General features: G+C 54.3%; 1 protein-coding gene across 1 annotated transcript in view; it reads right to left on the bottom strand.

Moving 5' to 3' along the window:
- Positions 1-403: 403 nt before the first annotated feature.
- The window catches only part of WNT5B (Wnt family member 5B), an 82,694-nt gene continuing 61,248 nt past the window's right edge, over positions 404-21,849 (bottom strand). The window contains exons 2-5 of the mRNA XM_070790327.1: positions 15,774-15,923; positions 14,516-14,763; positions 8,628-8,920; positions 404-4,195 (exon numbers count right to left, since the gene is read on the bottom strand). Coding sequence (XP_070646428.1) covers positions 3,737-4,195; positions 8,628-8,920; positions 14,516-14,763; positions 15,774-15,850 — 1,077 coding nt within the window. The 5' untranslated portion in view covers positions 15,851-15,923 and the 3' untranslated portion in view covers positions 404-3,736. The remainder of the gene's footprint in view (positions 4,196-8,627; positions 8,921-14,515; positions 14,764-15,773; positions 15,924-21,849) is intronic.

Below are 21,849 nucleotides of genomic sequence, written 5' to 3'. Positions count from 1 at the left end.
CCGTGTGGCCAGACAGGAGGGCAGCCAGGCGCAGAGCTGGGGACCTGGCCATGGCTCAGGGAGATGGAGGTCAGGTCCCCTCCGAGGAAGAACACAGCCCCTTACATGTGTGAGTGGACTCACGTCCTCGTCCACAAACGCTCCTCTCGTCCTCAGCCCAAGACGGGAAAGCAGGACCATGAGTGCTCTCCAATCAGAAGGATGCAAGCAGGCGGCCGCAGGGCATTTGAAGGGCAGGGCATTTGAAGCGCAGGGCATTCCACATTTGCCGTCTCTGCTCCCAAGGGCCCTGGGAGATCTACAGGAACATCTGGCCACCCTCATCCCTCCCAGACGTTTCCTCTTGGTGAGGACTCCGGCCCTGCCGGCCAGGGGGTGCAAAGGAAGCAGCTGGCACCGTAGAGTCATTACCCTCAAAGGGGAATATCTTTATTTTGTTGTTGCTTTTTGTTTAATTGTTTAAAAAAATCTTTTTCTTCTTTCTCAAAGGGACATATCTTTACAATTTGGTTTTGGCCATGCAGCATGCAGGACCTGATCCCCAACCAGCGATAGAACCCGAACCCCCTGCAGTCGGAGCGCCCATCGCTAATCACTGGACTTCGAAGGACATCCCAAAGGGAAGTATATTTAAATCATTAGCAGGAACTCCTGACCCTTCAAATCGAGCTCAGAGTAAAAGTCTACATTCTGGGATGGAATGGCAGCAGGTTTGCCACCGTGTGGGTATACCCAGACGGTGTCCAGTCTGGGGACACCTCTTAGCAATTTTACCCCCTCAACCCTGCGAGACAGAGAAAGGCTTCACCTCACCCCTGAAGGTTTTGAGGGAGCAGGAGCCCCCCTCACACTCGGCCTGGGCTCAGGTTTTCACCCCTTTGAGGAAAGTGTCAGGACCGGCCCCACAATTACACGATGTCACGGATAAGGGACTTTGCTTGAGCGTGTCCAGAGTAAACAGTTAGGGGTCTGCATGGGACAACAAGCTGGAGTGTGTCCTCCCATCCAAATACCAGCAAAGAAGCCCCTCTCACCTCCATGAACTCTGAACCCCCTGCTGAGGTCCTGGGGAAGTGGGGGGCACCGGCCAGGGGTCCTCCCAGGAACTTGGCTCAAGGACCAGTGAGGGAGTCAGAGTGACTTCCAGTGGCTGTCAGTTCGGACCCTGTGGTTCCCACCACGAGGAGCCGGGCGGTAGGTCCCGAGGGCCTGGAGCACACAGGATCCCTCTGAACCCCGATGTTACCCTCCTCCTTTAAGCTGGCTCAGATCAGTCTCTGTCCCTTGCAGCTTTGAGAACAAACCACACAATCTGAAGCCAAGGACATGGTTTTAATCTTTTGTAGGCCAGTTGGTTTAAACATCTTCTCTCATGGACCATTCCTCTTAAAAATGTCTACCAAAGGAATCTGAGTGACCGTGTGAGGAGCTGTTACGGGCACAGCTGGACGTCCCTTGGTGTCGAGAAAGGAGGTTCTTCTCTAGGTACTGAAGACACAGCAGGAGACGGGACCACAGATGCCCTTAGGCAGAACCTGCAGTATCATTTGCTCTTTATAACCAAGTTAACTCTGCAACCCCATCCCTTCCCTAGAAACAAACTTTTCTTACATGAAACTGGTGTCTTGAGTGGCTACTGGCTCAACATCTCTCCCAGCAACTGCCTCCCTTTCTAGAGTCCCTGAGCTCTGCCTTATTCTCCCTGGCCCCAGATACTTGCTCCTTGGAAGAAAAGCTATGACAAACCTGCTAAGCTGCTAAGTCACTTCAGTCGTGTCTGACTCTGTGCGACCCCTTAGACGGCAGCCCACCAGGCTCCCCTGTCCCTGGGATTCTCCAGGCAAGAACGCTGGAGTGGGTTGCCATTTCCTTCTCCAATGCATGAAAGTGAAAAGTGAAAGTGAAGTCACTCAGTCATATCCGACTCTTATTGACCCCATGGACTGCAGCCTACCAGGCTCCTCTGCCCATGGGATATTCCAGGCAAGAGTACTGGAGTGGGGTGCCATTGCCTTCTCCATGACAAACTTAGACAGAGTATTAAAAAAACAGAGACATTGCCAACAAAGATGTGTATAGTCAATGCTATGGTTTTTCTAGTAGTCATGTATAGATGTGAGAGTTGGGCCATAAAGAAGGCTGAGCACCCAAAAAAATGATGCTTTTGAACTGTTGTGTTGGAGAAGACTCTTGAGAGTCTCTTGGACTGCAAGAAGATCAAACCAATCAATCCTAAAGGAAATCAACCCTGAATATTCACTGGAAGGACTAACATTGAAGCTGAAGCTCCAATACTTTGGCCACCTGAGGCAAAGAGCTGACTCACTGGAAAAGATCCTGATGCTGAGAAAGACTGAAGGCAGGAGAAGGGGGCAACAGAGGATGGCATCACTGACTCAATGGACATGAGTTTGATCAAACTCCTGGAGACAGTGAAGGACAGGGAAGCCTGGCGTGCTGCAGTTCATGTGGGTCGCAGAGAGTTGGACACATCTGAGTGACTGAAAAACAAGCAGATACTCCAAAGCTGGAGTTCTGGCCCCTGGACTGGACATGGTGACACAGAGAAGCCAGCAGAGAGCATCCCCATCACCCGTGCCAATCCAAGAGCCCAGGAGGATCGATGGGAGGTAAAACGAGGAAGAGGGGCCAAATGTGAGGTTTCACCTCCAATCTCTGAGTTCCGTTCAGAACAGCAGAGTTAACAGCCATGGTTGATCCCTGAGTTGCCTTTGTGGGGGGTGGGCATACATGTATCACCTTATTAATTCTCACGACATCCCCTGTCCCTCTCACCCAGACCAGGGCTCTGAATGATCCCTGTCCCCTCACCCTCATGTGTGTGTGCCCCGTGCAGCAGGTTTTCGAGGAAACGTATCCAAATAAGGAAAGAAATAGAAGCTTCAGTGGAGGGTATTTAATGTCTGAGGGAACTACATCCGAGGCAGAGCCGAGCCCATGCCAGGAGCTGGCCCCGGCCTGCCCCGGCCAAGGAGGGCCAATGGAAGTATCAGAGCATCTGCTCCCAGTGGTTTGGGAGCCCGGTGCGACCACCTGACTGGGCACCACCTGGCTTTCTGCAGCTCGGGCACAGGTGCTGTGGGAGCCGAGGGGGGAGCCCGTGAACCCTGGAGTAAGAAAATCTCTCACTGGAAATATGGGCCCCAGAGTCGGGGGAGGAGCTGGTCCGGCCATCAGAGGTGACAAGGGGCCTGTCCTCTTTCCTGTAACTGTGGATTCTGCAAGCACATACAGACGAATATGTGAGAAGGCACTGGGCCTCTCACGGAACCGGTCGGTGTTCTGCTGGAGACCCAGAAGGTGCCAGGGGTGAGGCTGAGTTCCCGTCACCATCCAAGGGGCTGCCTGGCTTAGCAGCCAGGGTCGCAGGGCCGTCACCCACCCAACAAGGACTCCAGATGCCATCCACTTCTCCCTCCAAGCACCCTCTCTGTCCTCAAGGCCTCGTTGGGTAGACCATGGACATTCCCAAGCCCCCACCTCTAGAGAGGCCCCACCAGGGCAGGAGACAAAGCCCGTGTCCCACCCACTGGGAGCAGAGACCCCCAATCCTCAAAGATCTCCAGCATCTCTTAAATAAGTTTCTCCTTTCTGTTGTCTTCTTTTAATTATTTACCATCCAGCCTTTCCTTTATACAAATATAAAATATATTTATATAGATTTATATCCCATAGACTTCCGGGCCCGGCTCGGAGGAGCGGGCGGTGGCCCCGGCTACTTGCAGACGAACTGGTCCACGACCTGCGTGCACTTCTTGCAGCGGACGAAGCAGCACCAGTGGAACTTGCAGTGGCAGCGCTCGGTCCGCACGCTCTTGAACTGGTCGTAGCCGCGGCCGCAGCACATGAGCGCACAGCCGTCCAGGCCCTCGGACGTCTTGTTGCACAGGCGGCCCCGCGTGCCCAGCGAGCCCGTGCTCTCATCGCGCAGGCAGTAGTCCGGGCTGGGGTCCACGTACACCAGGTCCTCAGGGGTGGGCGGCTTGAAGCGGCTGTTGACTAGCTCCAGCTTTCCGCGGCGGGTGATGCGCATGGCGGCCGCGCTGTCGTACTTCTCCTTTAGCTGGTCCCCCACCTTGCGGAACTCGGCCAGCTGCAGCCAGCAGGTCTTGAGACTGCAGGACCCAGAGACGCCATGGCATTTGCAGGCCACGTCTGCCGTCTTGTACACAGCCTGCGGAGGGGAGAGAGAAGAGGATGAGAAGAACGTCCCAACAAGAGATGCCCAGAGGCCGGCTGGGGTTGCCACAGGGCGAGTGCAGGCGGGGGCTGGTGGGGTGGGCCTGTGCAGAGGCGCAGGTTCTCCAGCCGCGTCCAAAGGTCTCTCCTTAGCAGTAGCACATAGAAAACTGCGGGGAGGTGATGCCCACGTCTGATCTACTTCCAGAACGGCACTTGCCCTTTTGACTTTGCTGCTGTTTGGTCGCTCAGTCATATCCAACCCCATAGCCTGCAGCCTGCCAGGCTTCTCTGTCCATGGGGTTTCCCAGGCAAGAATACTGGAGTGGGCAGCCATTTCCTCCTCCAAGGGATCACCCCAACCCAGGGATGGAACTCGCGTCTTCTGCATCTCCTACATTGGCTGGCAGGGCCACCAGGGAAGTTCCTTTCTGTGTTATCCAACTCTTAATACTTAAAATGTGTCATAGTTACCAGCAGGGGAAGAAAAGAAGATATTTCTATCTTGATCAATGTCTCAAACAAATAAAAACCAACAAAATGAATCCAGCTTCTACCTAATACAGAGTCCAAGACAGAAAAAAAAGAATCAGCTGTACCAGGAGCCTACAACAGAGACCCTGTCTGGCCACCGATCCTGCCAAGTCCCCCAGGAATTAAACGCTCCCCTTTTCTGGGTTAAGTGGGTCATTAGCTCTGCAGAGCCGTCAGGCACCTCCCCATAAACCACAGCACACTTGTGACAAGACACCCCCTGGGAGTGGCTGCGATGGGGAGAAGTGGGGCGGGCCCTCTGCCACGGGACAATGGATCGGGGGAGGGCGATGCTGGGAAAACAAACCCACCCAGAAGTCACTGAACCACAGCAGCGGGAGGAGACTGAACGTGGGCTACCCCAGACCCAAAGGGAAAAGCAGGAGCGGACCAGAAGCTGCTCACAAAGTGCTTTTCAGCGAAAGCATACGGACGCATTGTGTCCAGCGGCCCTGGCAGCCGTCCCAGAAGTGCAGATGGTGGGATAAAGATGCAGGTCCGCCGCCCAACATTTTCTTCTGCCACGGCTATTGTCACCGATGCAGGCAGGACTCATTTGTCAAGGGCTCCTCTCAGCTTTCTTTTCAAGGGTCCCCAGATTGTGTCTTTATTCGGCAGGAACCACTGCAGGTGCAAGCAAGAGCTTCCGCACCATCAGCTCATATTACGACTGCCTGGACTCCTCCCGATGTTTTTCTGGTGCAGGACTACCCCCACTGTCTTAGGGTGGAGACACTGAGGACCACCCAGGAGGGAGTACACCCCAACCTTGGAGCTTAAAAAGGGTTTAGGATGGAGAAGGCGGGCAGGCCCCTCCCCGAGCACTTGGCTGGTGGCTTGAAGGCAGAAGTGACCCCCCATTCCTACAGACACTTCAAAGACAGCGCCTGCAGTCACCCTCTGGCTCCAATCATTCCCTGGAAATGGTCCTCGGTTTGGAGAGGGACTTCCAGCACCCGGCGCTGTTAGGACTAGGAGGAAACATTAAGGGCCTAAAGCTGTGTACCTGTCCTAAGTGAGTGGGGGAGAAGGCAGGATAGCATCTATCTCCGCGGGGAGCAAACACTCAGGGGGATTTGGGGAAAGAGAGTCAGGAAGGCTCCAGGGGAGGGACAGGAATTTCAGTAAAACAAATCTAGAAGGGAGGGCGCCACTGAGCCCCGCTATTAACACGTTCATTCTCCTTCCTCTAGGAAGAAAGACATCACAGAGACAGTAATGCCTGTATTTTACATATTTCACTGTTGCTCATATATAGACACGCCTCTTGCAAGAGAAGGGGGAGGGGATTTTTGGCCTTCCTGGTAACTGAAAAAGCAATAGCATGTTTTTAAGTTTTTCTTAGTGCTCTATCTTGCCCCCAGCAGAGCCCCCCTCTTCCACATGTAACAGTGTGGCTGAGCTCAGTTACTGGCAGGATGTCACAGGATGGGGCAGTTTTCATCTAGAAAATGCTCAGAGGCCCTGCAGGGACAAGGCGGTATCAACCCACTGCTCTGGCCTTCAGTATGTAAAATGGGGTTTGGAGGTTCTCAAAGGCAAGAGAAATTTCTCACAGTGTCCCTGAGGTTTACATTGCACCAAGATCTCAGATCCTAGATAGCCTACTTTAAAAAAAAAAAAAAAAAATCCAGTTGTAAAATAGCAGTTCAGGGACTTCCCCATCCCTGCCAGTACTCAGTCCTTCCTGAGGAAGGTTCTGTGTAGGTGTGAGGACGTGGGAGGTGATGGATGGAGGAGGCCTGCTCCTTGGAGGTGGGATGAGAACTCGAGAGAGACAGAAGTTCCCCACCTGGAGCAGATGGAGGCCAGTGAGAGATAAAGTGTTGTGAAAAGGTATGGAGCCTACAGGATGGGGGCCCAAAGACGGAGAGCAGACGGAGGAAGCCGGGGAGGGTGTGGGAAGGGCAGATGGAAGGCGCAGCAGAGATAAGGGCTGGAAAAAGCAAACAAACAATTAAGGGTGATGAAATGAGCAGCCAGCAGAAGTGAGGTCAAGATTCGACAGACAAGACCGGATGAGGGTAGATGCCTGGTCCCCTCTGCCTCTGCAACAGAGTCAGAGAAGGAAAACCTTCCTCCCTGTGACCTCTTGCTAGGAGGCCCAGGGGAGTTTCCTCTGTCACGTGCGCCCACTCGCTAAAGAGAAGAGCAGAGGGCCCAGGGCCCCCTGGTCCTTGGGAGCTGCAGCTGAGATGGCGAGGAACGGGAAGCACGTCTGAAAGGCTCCACTGCCCTCCAGACACAGATACCACGGAGCACAGGGGATGCGAAGACAGTGGAAGGCAACTGGGCTTCTTTGGTGTCTCAGACAGAAAAGAATCTATTTGCAATGCAGGAGACCAGGGTTCGATCCCTGGGTTGGGCAGATCCCCTAGAGAAGGGATTAGCAACCCACTCCAGTGTTCTTGCCTGGAGAATCCCATGGACAGAGGAGCCTGGTGGGCCCACGGGGTCGCAAAGTCAGACACGACTGAGCAACTAGCACAACACCTGCAGGTGGTATTTACTGGGATCCTGAAAAATGGGTAGAATTTGGGCATTTAGGAGACAAGGTGAACCTTAACCTTTTTTTTTGTTTGTTTCTTTTTATCAACCAGGTTAGATGCCCAAAGACTGGCAAACAGAGAGGAGGTGGAGCAGATGGAAGAAGCTTCACAAACGGCTGGCGGAGCCGAACAGCACTGGTCTCTGAGCCCAGGTTCACAGGCCAGAGCTGCGGCCTGGACTCCTGACTCACCACAGATGGGCACCCACGCCTGGCTAGACAGCACTCTGAACACGGACTCTGCAGAGATGATGCTGGGCAATGACCAAGTCTAATCCCGATGTCAGATAGTGATGGTGCTAAGTGTACACGCGGGTCCTGCATCCTACCAAGACCAGGGACCCCAAGTCACATGAGAGGTGGTTCCAGTCCCTCTGTTTGACATGTGCTCCTATGAAACATGAGTTAATTTTTTTTTTTAATTTAACATAGAAACACTTTTTAAGAAGTATATCCATATCCTATTATTGAATCACCAGTGAACCAACATTAAATTTCTGAATTTATTTCTCCTCCAGAAACTGCTGTTCCTGTTTTTTTTTCCACTGGCTCATCTTTGGTCTCGTGAAGAACCTTGCCAGGCCCCAAACCTGGGTTTGACATGGACCTGGGTGTGGACAGCTCTCCCGGAGCAAGGTCTGTGTGCTTTCCTGAGAGGTCAGGGAGCAGAAGGGTCTCCTGCCACCCAGCACTCGGGCCTCACACCTCTCTCCAGGGGGACCTGGATGCACAGTGGACACCTGACCAGCAAAAGACAGAGCTTCCAGCTGAGCAAGCCCTCTAGCCCCGACAGAGCAGACCCTGCCCGGGAAAGAGGAGCAAGCCGTGTGCCCGGAGGCTGGGGGCTCCCTGAGCAGGTACAGCGGATGGGCACAGAGCTCTCCAGCAGCCGTTCAGGAAGCCTAGCGACCTGGGGCGCTCTGCACATACGATAAAGCCAGCTTCCCGAAACCTACGTGTTACTTCCCACTGAAATTGAGGCTCAGAAGCCCTTGAGTCTTATATGAGATTGATGAGCCTGGGCCTTCAAAGGGTGGCCACCTTCTGCACTTCCACTCAGGTTAAAGCACACGCACAGGCAAGAATCTCAGTGGTCAGACTCATCTCTTCCTGGACCAGCCGGCAGCGGGCAGCACAGCCCAGGTACAGCCGATGGTGTAGGTGTGTGTGGGGTGGGTAGGGTCCTCCGTCTGGGTGTGTATGGGCTTGGGGGGTCTACAGTTTGGGTGCTTGTGGGGAGGGGGATTACATGGTCACTGCATATGTCCCGGTGGCCAGCAAGCCGCCCAGGTGCACAGGGGGCAGAGCCCACCCTCCAGGTATGCGTGTGGCGGGGATCGCTTACCCTCCGGCCTGCCTCATTGTTCTGCAGGTTCATGAGCACGCGGCCCTGTTCCTCTGAGCCCTTGGCGAAGTTCTTCTCCCTTTCGCGGGCGTCCACGAACTCCTTGGCGAAGCGGTAGCCGTAGTCCACGTTGTCGCCGCAGCCGCCCCACAGCCAGTCCCGGGGCAGGTCCTTGGGCCGTGCGGCCCGGCTGCAGCCGCAGGTGGACAGCTCGCCCTCACGGCAGGCACGGCTGATGGCATTCACCACCCCAGCCGCGCTCACGGCGTAGGTGAAGGCTGTCTCCCGGCTCCCTGCGGACAGAGGGGCAGACAGACAATGGGAGAGGTGAGGCCCTCCCCCACACACACACCCCCCACCACCCTGGCCCACACCGGGAACAGGGCATCTCCCACTGCCGAGGCTCCAGGGTTAGAAAGAACCTGGACCAAGAACCCAAGTTTCCCTTCAGCCCTAGCCAGCACCTCATCCCATCTGGATAACTTTACGCACTGGCACCTTCCTATCAGGCGGGCCTGAATGGACCAGACAGTGGAATTAACATGTTTGTGGACCAGCTGGAAGGAGACTGAGTAGGAATCATGGGACCTGGAGCGCAACTCCTGGCATTCATCTCTCCCTCACAGACCTGCTTCTCACCCTCCACGAGTCACACATCTGTCTGTCTGTGGTTGCATCACCTAGGTAAACTCACACATCTGTGTACAGCTGCATCCCCTAGCTAAACAGCAGCCAAGACCAGGAGTAGAAGTGAGCCAGGATCACAACGACCAGAATCATCCCAGCAGCTTCCCTCTGTCTCCAAGGTCCCCACTGCCTCCAACCCAACAGCGCTGGGGCACAGACGCTCGGCACAGTCTCTCTAAATGTCCAGATCATTTCCTGTAAAGAATCCATGGCTACAGCGAGCCACTTAAAGGGCCGTACGTAGGATGTATGCTCTACTTCAATAAAAATGCTTATAAAAATAATACTTGGCCAAAAGAGACATGCAAATCAAAACCACAGGACATCCCTTCACACCCGCGAGGAAGGCTATCATCCAAAAGGCAACTAGTAACAAGTTGATGAGGACATGGAAAAACTGGAACCCTCATGTGCTGCTGGTGGGAACATTTGATGGTGCAGCTGCTTTGGAGAACAGTCTGGCAGCTCCTCAAAAGGTTAAACACAGAATTACCATGTGACCCAGCAACCCCAACACCTAAGACTATAACCAAGGTAAACGGAAACATGTGTGCACAGAAAAACCTCTACCTGAATCTTCATCACAGCATTATTGATATCATCTAAAAAGGTGGAAACAACCTATAATGGCCATCAATGACACAGACGAATGGGTAAACGGAAGGTTGTACGTGCAGTGAAATAGTATTCAGCCATAAAAAGTACTGAGGTGTTGGGGACAGGCTACAGCATGGATGAACCTTGAGGTATTAACGGGAAGTGAGCACTTCACATTTGGTATCCTGCATTGGACAGACACAAAAGGCTACATATTGTATGGCCCCATTTATATGAAATGTCCACAGTATGAACTTTCATACAGACAGAAAGATGAGTGTTGTCTGGGGTTTGGGGAGGAGGGAGAAGACATGGAGCACGCCCACGAACAGGAGCTCGGTGTCTCCATAGGGCTGTAACAACATCCTGGCTGGCTGTACAGCCTGCTGAATATACACTGAACTGTACACTTTAAAATGCTGTGTTGTATGGAATGTGCATTATATTCAGTAAAATCATTATGAGAAATAATAAATCATACTCGTATGGACCCAGACATGGAAACAGGGAAGGTGTTCTTAGCAAGGAACTGAGATTCAGTCCTGATTTCCGTGAGGAAACTGGGCAGAATCTTCTTTTTGAAAATTAAATAAAATTTTCAACTTTTTAAAAATTAAAAAAAATTAAAAAAATTTAAACATTAAAAAAATTAACATTTTTGAAAATTAAAAAAAATTTTTTTCTTCTTTTTGGCTGCACTGCATTGCACGCAGGATCTTAGTTCCCTGACCAGGGATCAAACCTGTGCCCCCTGCAGTGGAAGCGTGAAGCCCTAACCACTGGATCACCAAGGAAGTCCTTTTTAAAAAAAAATTTTTTTTAATTGGGCAGACTCTTCTGCTCCCCATGTCCCCCTCTTCTGAGCCTCCAGGGTCAAAGATGGCCATCCCATAACCTTGTCTTGGCAGGTGGTGAGGCAGGCGGTCTGAAGTCACTGCTACGTCCAGTGTGATCTCCCACCTGGCCCTACTTCTGGATGGTCAGGCAGGACACAGTGAAGTTTGCCACCAGAACACACGGGGCACATCAGTTTTGCTCCTTTAAGCAGGGGCCGACTTCTGGTCAGATATGGAGTAGAACAGCACCAGGAAAGCCAGGTGATACAGGAAGCCACACGGGGACCAGTGGTTGGGACTGACATTTGAGCCCCTGTGAACTTCGGCCAGAGTCAGGATCTATGGGTCTAGGGAATCAGACTGTGTCAGCGCCCAGGATGGTAAGATGGCCAAGAACTCTTTGGGAGGAGGGGGCCTGGATCCCCCTTTGAGGGAGTCATGTCTGAGAAATCTTCTTATAACAGGCCTTGACACCCTACCTGGCATCCCAGGACAGATACCATCTGAAGCTGGACCAGACCTACACTCTGTCTGTCGGGAGCATTGCTTTTACAACCTGCCTTGGAGAATCGGGGCCTTCCCTGATTGAGATGGTAAAGAATCTGTCTGCAATGCAGGAGACCTGGGTTTGATCCCTGGGTCTGATCCCTGGATCGGGAAGATCCCCTAGAAAATGGAACGGCAACCCACTCCAGTATTCTTGCCTGGAGAATCCCCTGGTCAGAGGAGCCTGGCAGGCTATAGTCCATGGGGTCACAAAGAGTTTGGATACGACTGAGCATCTAGCACTAACACTTGGAGAATCATGTTGGGTTCCCAAGGCCACCCAGTCTGTCTGTGTTAAATGACACTAATCACCAGAATGTTCTTTCCCAGAACAAGCTGAAAGATGACTTCCTATCACTTCCCTCTGCTGGAGCTAATCCCTCCTCCATCTGACAGCCCTTCAGTATTTGAAAACAACGAATATGCTTTTTATGTTTTCTCTTTTCCAAGTTACATATGTCTGATTTCCTTTTTTTTTTAGTAAACACACTTTGCAGAGCTGAGTCACCCTTCTCAGAACTGCCTTTAAAAACAATGTTTCTGCAGCTGAGCGTTTACTGCAGACACCAGGGCTCTGAGGGTCCCAGCCCACCATGTAGCTGGTGAATCACCCTCTGGTGAATCCGCCTGGCATCTCTTCCAATCTCTCTGCCTCCTTTGTTTTGGAGCATCACTGGGCCTGGAATGCAGGCAACCCCGCCCTACTGGGGCAGCACGAGAGTCTCAGGGGAGCCTCGGAACGGACCTCGTGCTGCTCTCAGCGAGCAGGTAACTGGGGACTTCGGAGGGGAGGAGCAGTGTGGGGACATCTCTGTGTGTGTGCGTAGTTGCTCAGGTGTGTCTGACTTTTTTCGACCTGTGTGGACCGTAGCCCACCAGGCTCCTCTGTCCACGGGATTCTCCTGGTTCTCCTGCACTGCAGGCAGATTCTTTACCATCTGAGACACCAAGGAAGCCCATGTGGGAAACAATTCAGAGGATAAAGGCTGATAAACCAGCAGCCATGGAACTCCTGAGAGATGGTGCATCTCCACCCAACAGGGAGACAGCAGGACAACATCACGCCCTCTGTCCCACAGCTGCCCAGCCACCCGGTAGGTGCCTCCAGGTAAGGGGCCTGGTGCCCTCTGGGGCGCTCTGCTGCCCTCTGGTGGTGGATGCTTGCAGTGGCTCTAAGGGGAGGTTCCGCAACAGTCATAGGGAGAGGGCCCATGAGAACCCAGCCTCCGCCCACCTTCCCAGGCAGCACAAGCCTGCAGGCAAGGTGCAGAAAGGGACAGTGACAACAAGGACAACAGCAGCGTTCCGTTTGTGACAGAACAGGGCACAGAGACTGGTGTCCGCTTTCACTGGTGAAAGCGTGCGTGCTAAATCACTCACTCGTGTCCAACTCTTCGCGACCCCCTGGACTGCAGCCCGCCGGGCTCCTCTGTCAGTGGGCTTCTCCAGGCAAGAATGCTGGAGTGGGTAGCCATTCCCTTCTCCAGGTATCTTCCCGACCCAGGGACCAAACTTATGTCTTTTGCGTCTCCGGCACTGGCAGGCGGGTTCTTTATCACTAGTACCACCTGGGAAGCCCTCCCCACGCAAACTGGCACACTCCACGGAGACTGTGGTCCCGACACCCCTTCGTCTCTAAAGCAAAGCCTCACTTTTTTGGTCTTCACATGACGTGACAAAACTACATGAACTGAACAGAATCTGGCCAATGTCAGGCATTCACTTGGTCCCAAAGAAACACTAGTTCCCTGGCAGTGACTACGGGGTGCCACTCTCTATACCTTTTGCGAGGAAGACAAATTGATGTGGGGGCGTAATTCTTGAGGTATGAGCCTACTGTGTTCCCCTCTCTGCCGGCTGAGAATTAAAGCCACCTTCCTATTTCCTCCAAACTCTTTCTCCGTATTTTTTATACAGCTTTGGTAGGCAGACAAAGCCAAGATTTTGGCCTACAACATACCTGGGCCATTCTAGTTTCCTCACCTGAGATACAGTGGGCAGGGAGAACGGCTGACCCAGATACCCACCAGGAAGAAATGACTATTTGAGAAGAACTGATAAAGAGTGCCTTGGACTGCAAGGAGATCAAACCAACCACTCAATCCTAACAGACCTCAGCTCTGAATATTCATTGGAAGGACTGATGCAGAAGCTGATGGCATCACTGGCTCAATGAACATGAGTTTGAGCAAACTCCAGGAGATAGTGAAGGACAGAGAAGCCTGGTGTGCTGCAATCGATGGGGTCACAAAGAGTCGGACACGACGGAGTGACTGAACAAGGATAAACTATGAATGAACCCCGCCTGACCCCCAGGTCCATTCTTTTGGGAAAGTTGCCCAGTGGGAGGGTTACAGGAACTCATGAGCATTCCTTTCACAGATGTCAAGCTGATATTCAAAAGAGAAGCAAGGTTCCAAGTGTGCTTCCCCAACCTCACTTTCTCCATGTGGGCCAGGTGCTAGGACTCCACAACAGAGGCAGAGAAGCCTGAGCTGCTCTGCCCACTGCCTGCCAGAAACGCAGCCGAGGGGGACTCCAGAATGTCGCCTTTAGGGGGAAGCTGTTCTGGGAGAATGTGAGCTGGGACCTGAGGCTCTAACACCTTTCTTTTATGGCCCTGGGGATAAGAGCCAGTAGAATAGGGCCGGATTTCTCAATTTCTTGCCAGGGAGGGGAGGACTGCATTTCAAAAGGACCTAAAACAATTAGACCCCAGATCACACCTCCATCTAAGCAATGGGGCAGCCAAAGAATCTTGGGCCAGGAGCTGGAGAGGGAAATGTGGGAATCCAGGTGGGGGGAGGCTGAGGGCTTCAGGGAGTGGCGGGTGGGCGCCCATCTTCCTCCTTCAGTCTGCCCATCCCCCACTTTCACACACATTCTCTTTCAAATGAAAAGGCCAGGACTGGATCTGGGTTGGGTTAATGACAGCCACTGCCAATCTGACCCAAAGCCTCTCTCCCAGAGTCCAAAAGGAAGAGATGAAACTCCGTAGGTAGTCAGGGCTGCAATTCTGTGTTCTCTGCCCACAGCTCCGGAGGAGGCCCTGGAGCTGAAACTGGGGCACTGGTGGTGAGTGGGCTTCTCAACGTGCTCAGACTCAATGCGGACCCTGACCCCTAGCTCGAGGCCTTGCCCGCTGGGTGGGAAACAGGGCCAGCTGACCACCCGCCACTGGAGACGCCCTCCTTGCCCGCAGGCCCCGCCCGCCCCGCTCACCGATCTGCAGGACTCTCCCAAAGACGGAGGCGTCGTCCACCGTGCTGCAGTTCCACCGGCGCTGCCGGAACTGATGCTGGCACTCCCTGATGCCCGTCCTGGCGCCCTCCCCGATGTAGGCCATGTGCTCCTGGTAGAGTTGGCACAGCTTCCTCTGGCCGGCGGACAGCCCCGGGAGCTGGCTGCACACGGGCTGGGCCCCGATGATGAACATCTCGGGTCTCTGCACCGGGCTCATCGCCAAGGACCTGCAGCCAGAGGGCCGGGGTGAGCGCACGGGCCGGGGCAGCAGCAGGCCCGGAGCTCCACGCCCTCCCAGAGGATGGGCCCTGAGCCAAGGGCTTGGGAAGGAGAGTTAGTACAGAGTTCCTGCCTTCAAAGGGAAACAGAGGCACAGATGCAGGCGACACTCGAGATGCGGAATGCCTGAGACCGCCCGCCTTGAGCATTTAGATCCAAGTGACCAGAGGGGGAAGGGCGCTCAGCGATGGGAGCAGCCTTAGGAGAGTGGGGCGAGTATGCAGGGTGGACGCAGGGTTCTGTGCAGGAGGGTTGAGGCCACTGTGGCCGAGTGTGCGAGGTGTGTGGAAAACAAACGAGGCCTTCAAAGAGAATTCCCCTTAGGCCTTAAAGTAGAATCTGATTTACATACAGGGCCAGATACTCTCAAAGTTCTCACTTCCTGCTCACCCCCACAGCCCCTGAGCCCACCCTCTAGGGCTCTCCCCTGGCTCATAGAATAAAATGCTGAGCTGTGGATCTGCCCGCCAAGCAAGATGAGAGCAGAGCCCAGACCAAACAGGGGTGGGGTGGGGGGTGCCTGCTGTTTCCCTCTGCACCTAGCAATGACAGTCATCTTAAAAACACAAAAGGAAGCCACACGTGGTCCCGTCAATCCCTCATGCGGGTTTTCAGACTTATAAACCAGGAACCCTAGTCTCCTTGCCCTCACCAGCAGAAGAAAAAAAAATCAATATTCTTATTGATCCTATAACAACAAAAGAGCTATTTCTAACAAGCCGTGGAGATGGGGGCCGGCGGGGGGAGTGGTGGGACACGGAGAAGGGATTGTAGCCAGGACCAGAGAAGCCAGATGAACTAATCCTTCATCCTCTGGGAGCCGTCATGTTAACTCTGGGGCTGGAGAGAGAGAGGAAGACCTGTCCGGTGTCCTGGGGTTCTATAAAGGAATGGCCCCTTCTCCCCACTCCATCGCCCAGAGGAGCCAGGCTGGGAAGGGCTCCGGCTCAGCACTCACCACCAGGAGCTGGCTGTGGCTCGGAGCGGGGCCCAGCAGGCGAACAGCAAGGCGAGCAGGGCCGGCAGGCTGGGCATGGTCCGCCTGCGCCCCGCCCCCCCCAGGGCCGGGGACGACCCCGGGGACCGACGGCTTCCGAGACGGGGCTCCCTGGAGGGAACAGATGGAAGGGAGAATCAGTTTGGGATGCACCAGGAGACCCTGCTCCCCCGGAAGGCCTGCCTCCCCGCAGGCTCTTTTCCACCCTGGCCTTCTCACCTGAGGGTTGCCCCTGGCTGGGGGCGGGCGGAGCAGGGGAGCCCTGCTCAGGACCACTCCCTAAGGCAACTGGGAGCCGAGAGACCAGGAAAGAGAGGAAAACGAGACATTTCCACATCAGGCCAGAGACGTTCGGGATGCTGTGTACACACCTGCCCTCCTCCAGAGACAGGACCATCCCCTCTGCCCACCCCACCCAGGGATGTAAACGTTGTATGGAGCTAAAAACATCTGGCGAGTCCATTCCCTACGGGGTTCTCGGGAGCCTTCCCTTTCAGTCTGCACCTTCTCCCTTAAACCCATCTTCCACATCCCAGCCCACGTCTACCAGGACAGACAGGAGAAGGCAAGGATGTTTCAGTTTCTCAAACCCACTTCTCTGGGAGATGTAAAAGCCGCCCCTGGGCTGTGTGGTGGTATCCCCACTCCAGTAGCCGTCCTTCCTCTATGCTTTCCAGGGGCCCCATCAGCCCCCGCTCTCCGGCATGGATGCTGGAGGAACTCTCTGGAAATGCACCCCTCCCCTGCTCCTCCCTAAGCACCCATCCAGGGCATGACCCACACCTCAAGGCCCCTCAGCACCCCAAGCTTCATGAAACCCTGGCTCCTACACTCTGATCCGCCCCCCCCCAACCACCCTTCACACACACATCTCACCGCTCAGTGCAGGGCTTCCTGGCTCTCCCGGAGGGGGCGGCAGGGCTTCTGGGTCATCAGCCCAGGAGGTATTTCTGTTCTGGGGCCACCGGGAGAGGAAGGTGGCCGAGCAAGGCCCGGGGGTGCTGGGCCACAGCTGTCCCCACCCCCTCCGGGCTTTTCTTCGGGAGGTCCCAGCTGGGGCGGGGACACCAACAGGCAGGTGGCGGGCAGCGTGGGGTGGGGGGCAGATCAAAGCCAGGACTCGCTCCTGCCCCTTTGTCATGCAGAGCCGGCTCGGAAATGATCCGGCCTGGCCGGCCACTAACAGCTCCCCCACACCCAGCTTTCCTAACAGACCTCGCGCCCTCCCCGACCCTCCCCCGCCCCATAAATCCTCCAGTCCCCCAGGGCAGGAGGTCTGTGAATGCCCGCCTGGGACCAGAGATGGAGCAGAGATAGGGCCGGCACCAGAAGCTAATGGCTTTATGGAGGGGAGGGCACCAGGGCCGGAGCAGGACGGGAGGGAAGTTTCAAAGAGTTTCCTTGTCCAAACACCCTGGACACCACCACCAGCCCTTATGGGGGACTGGAGGGCCGGGTGCCCCTCCCTGGGGTCCGCTCTCTCCACGCCCACTTTGCAGCAGGCCTGTCCCCACACCTGAGAGCCGAGTTCTCTCTCCCAGCGGGTGACACTTCTCATCCCCAGGTCCCTCTCTCTCTCAAGCCTGTCCGCCTCGCCACCACCATCAGGCCCCTGTGAAACCCCTAGGGCTCTGCAGGCCCCAGGTTCAGCCGAGGCCACACTGGGGCCCTGTCTCTGTGGACAGGAGGCAGGGCAGCTCTGACCGCCGGCAACAGGCGCTAAAGCCAAACTTCCCTGGAGCTGCTAATCTCGGCTCATAAAAATCACCCGGGGCAGGAATCACCAAGCAGCTGTTCGGCCACCCTGTGCTCTCCAGCAAACTCTCGGCTCATTAAAATACATATATGTGTGTGTTGTATTTTACGTATGGTGACATATATGCTTCCGGTGCTCTGTGACAACCTGGAGGGGTGGGATGGGGTGGGAGATGGGAGGCAGGTTCGAGAGAGGGGGGATATATGTATACCTGTGGCCGATTTACGGTGATGTATAGCAGAAACCAGCAGTTATCCTCTGATAAAAAGTTTAAATATATAGATATTAAAAATGGGGGGGGGGGAGACCCTACCACGTGTGCTAGCATCTTTCTGTACCTTCCAGATAGGCGGCACCTGAAATTGAACACTTCCGCCCCCAAAACACACACAGCATCTCTCAGGACACATTCTTTCCTCAGGACAGAGGTGACACCACCCCCAGGGGTCATCTCCCCTGCCTTTCCAGGGTAGAGGGGCAGGAAAGGCAGGTGTTGATGACTGGCCTCCTTGGCATGGACAGAATGGAAGCAGAGTCTTGCCCTGTCCAGCCGGAATAGAAGGCAGAGCTGGTTAAGTAGGCGGGGTCCAGGGCAGGATGCCACACACTGCCCCCAATCCCGCCCAGAGAGCCAGGTCAGATAGCTGCTCTGCCCTCCTGACTTGGTGTTTCATTCACTCAGCACAGTCATCCAGCAGATGTGCCCTGGGGGCCTGCTATGTACCTGTCACGCCCCTAAGTGCCAGATACAGCCAGAACAGGCAAGGACATGCTACTTCAGGTCCAGTGAACCCCGAGGAAGGACTGAGTGGGGACAAAAACCCAGAGTGAGGGTGTCAGTTCATCCTGAGTAGGGCCCTCTGGGGAAGCCTCCCCCAAACCCCAAGTAGACAGATGGGGTGCAGCTCTGGGGCCGGCGGGCCCCTCTGTGCACGTCTAGGATCCCTACTGAGAGTTCTTCACTGTCGCAGCCAAAGGGGCACATAACTGAATTGGGACTTTGCCAGCCACCGGTTTTCATTCCCGAAGAGGCCGCGTCCACCCCGTGCAGTTAGGAGACCCAGAGAGGGACTCGGGTGGGTGGAGCTGACCCAACAGCCCTGCCCTGGAAGGGGCGAGTTGGTGCTGTCCACACAGAGAGCGCAGGACAAGCGCCTGCCGCGGTCACTGCTGCCCACAGAACCCCCACTGGGCTGCCCCCAGAGCCTGAGGACTGGAGCAGCTTAGGTGCCCATAGGAAGGGTTGTCACCTCCCATACCTGCCCCGGGCCTGCCCCCGCCCTCCACAACCTGGAAACCTACCCAGAAGGAAAGCCTTTCTGAGGGTCGCCACTGGTCACTGTGTGAGCCAGCGAGGAGTCGTGTCATTCAAAGGCACATGGCAGTTTTGTCAGCGGTCCTGGCCCGGCAGGCGGATAGCCTCAGCGTTTGGGAGGGGAGCGCGTCCCCCTGTGACCTCCCGGGCGCTGTCCAAGTGCTGCCCTTGGTCCCCGGATTTCTGAGCCTGGGGGAGGGGTGGGCGGGGCAGGGGAGGAGGGTCCTAGCGCCTCAGGCCTGTGCCTTCTGTCCCCCAGCCACTCCATCTGTATCTACCACCGCGGAGAGGGCTCTTCATGGACCTCAGGACTCCTGACAACCCCTCCTGGAGTGCAGTCTCCTTCACCTCCATCCCACTTTCTGGAAGTGCTCTCAGCCCTGGGGCCCAGACATCAGCTCTCCTGCAGCATCACCATGCCCTCCCTGCCAGCCCACCGCCCCCCTTCATTTGAAAACTCTCGAAAGTTCCCAGCCGTTGAGCCCCCGAAACTTTTCCACCTGGCCTCCTTCTACCTCCGCTCTTTGCCTGAAGTTCCCACCATAGGGTCTCCTTCCCAGTCCCCCTCCTGCTCTCAAACAAGCCCTGCTCCCCTCAGGAAGGATCTCACTCCGAGCCTCTTCCTCTCCAGCAACTGAGCCTCAAACCACTCTCAAGTCCACAGTCAAGGTTCACGTCCCCGCTAAAGCTACCTTTGTTTAATCCAATGCCAGGAGGCTCTTTCCACTGACCTTAGCACCTAGAGGGCAGTGTCCATCCTGCCCTGCCCAGCCCACACGCACCCTGGGGACCGTGTGTGTTCCTACTTCTCCGGCAGGTGCAGCGTTTCCTGAAGGTACAAGCATGCTCCACCCTGCCTCATCCACTGGGTCCCCCATCCTGCCCACTGAACGTGTACCTGGCAATAAACAGGTTCTGACTGATGACCAGTGACAATATCTAATGCTAGTGAACATTTATTAAGTACTGTCTACATGCACTGAGCCAGATCTGTTGCATCCATTTTTCTCATTTAACCGTCACTAAAATTCTATGGTATAGGCCATTTTTATTCTCACTTTGAGCAGAGAACTGAGGCAAGGAGGGGCCAGGTAACTTGGTTTCACAGCCATTGAATGGGAGACCCTGGCTTGGCAATGAGGCCTTTCCCTTTTCCCCCACACACAGGTAAACACACATGCCACCCCCGGAGCAAACATTTTCTCTGCTCTGCTCTCCTGGGTGTTCACCACTGTCCTCCTACCAAAGCTGTCCCAGGACAATATCCTGACTTAGGAAGTGGCCCCAAAGCAAATGTTGAATAAAAACCTGCAGATCGTGGACTTTCTTAGTGGTACAGTGGATAGGAATCTGCCTGCCAGAGCAGAGAACATGGGTTTGATCCCTAGTCTGGAAAGATTCCACATGTCTCAAGCAACTACGCCTAAGAGCCGCAACTTCTGAGTCTGCACGCCTAGAGCCGGTGCTCTGCAACAGAGAAGCCATCATGGCAAGAAGCCCGAGCATCGCAACGAAGAGTAGGCCCCACTTGCCACAACCACAGAAAGCCCATGAGCAGCAATGAAGACCTAGTGTGACCAAAAAAAAAAAATGCTGATTGCAAAGTAACTAGTATAAACACACACACACACATACACACAGAGCCTGTGGTAGGAGGGAAAGAAAGCCAGACTTGCCCTCAACTAGAATGATATGCGGATTGAGAACAGGTCAGGCTACTTAAGGCTGGAGAAATTAAAATAGAATAAAAGAATTTTTCTTTCATTTTTTTCATTGAAGTATAGTTGATGTACAAGAACCAGAATGATAGTTTTAAGGAGCTAGTGTTTACGCTGCAATGGGGAAGCCCAACCAAGCCGAGAGTTGAGGGCCTGGGGAGACTGCCTATGGTGTGTTGTGAGGTTTTAGGGGAGACGCAGGCAGAGGGGAGGAGGAGCGTGGTTTTAACAAGCAATGCAAGGTTTGGGAGAAGGTGGAAAGAAGTTTCAGATTGTTTATAACAGGGCTGCTGAGCAAGGGACTGTGACCCCAGCTGGAGACCCTACTCTGACAGTGAAATCACATTGCCTTTCAATGAATACAACTGTCAAGGAGTTTTTTTTATTTTTTAAATTAATTAATTACTTTTTTGGCCATGCAGCTTGGTATGTGGGATCTTAGTTCCCTGGCTAGGGATCAAACCTGTGCCCCCTGCAGTGGAAGCTTAGAGTCTTAACCATTGGACCAGCAGGTAAGTCCCTAAAGTCTCCTTCTTAATGCTTCAAAAATACAGAATTCTCCAGGTCCCAGGGCCTCAGGAAGTGTGAAGTGCCCTTTGCACCTGCTGGAATGAGTCCCACAGAGCAGGCAGGCAAGTGCCCAGACCCCGATCCCTGTGCAGTCACCAGAAAGGCTGAGCCTTACCAAGTCCTCCTCATCTCACTTGGGAAAGCAGAGTTTTCTCCCCATGAAAAAGTGATCGTGTTAATTGCTCAGTCATGTCCGATTCTTTGTGACCCCACCAACTGCAGCCTCTGTCCATGGAATTCTCCAGGTAAGAATACCAGAGTGGGTTGCCATTTCCTTCTCCAGAGAATCTTCCTGATCCAGGGATCAAACTCAGGTCTTCTGCACTGCAGGCAGATTCTTTACCTGAGCCACCTGGGTGCCAAGCAAAAATTCCTCCGAAGATAAGAAAGAACTTTTCCTCCTCCTGAATCCTGATAAATTAACTTACAAAGATGTTCTAGAGAAGAAGGTAGAACCATATGGCCAGAGGTGAGTGTGGTTCTGGAAGCAGGGCACCTACACCCATGGACTTCATTTCTAGGACAGCCGAGAGGAGAGGGGAAAACAGCCTGAGTGCGCCCACCTTTTCCCATTGTCTGTGTTCACTGGGTCTGCTCCTCTGGGGGAAAGCACTTACCTGGGCACGTGCCACCCACGTCTGTGCATTGCTTGGTTGGGATACAGTGAACAAGGCAATG

Source organism: Bos indicus, chromosome 5 (genome assembly GCF_029378745.1).
Source record: "Bos indicus isolate NIAB-ARS_2022 breed Sahiwal x Tharparkar chromosome 5, NIAB-ARS_B.indTharparkar_mat_pri_1.0, whole genome shotgun sequence".
Classification (NCBI taxonomy): domain Eukaryota; kingdom Metazoa; phylum Chordata; class Mammalia; order Artiodactyla; family Bovidae; genus Bos; species Bos indicus.
This window is presented reverse-complemented; position numbering and strand designations above follow the sequence as displayed.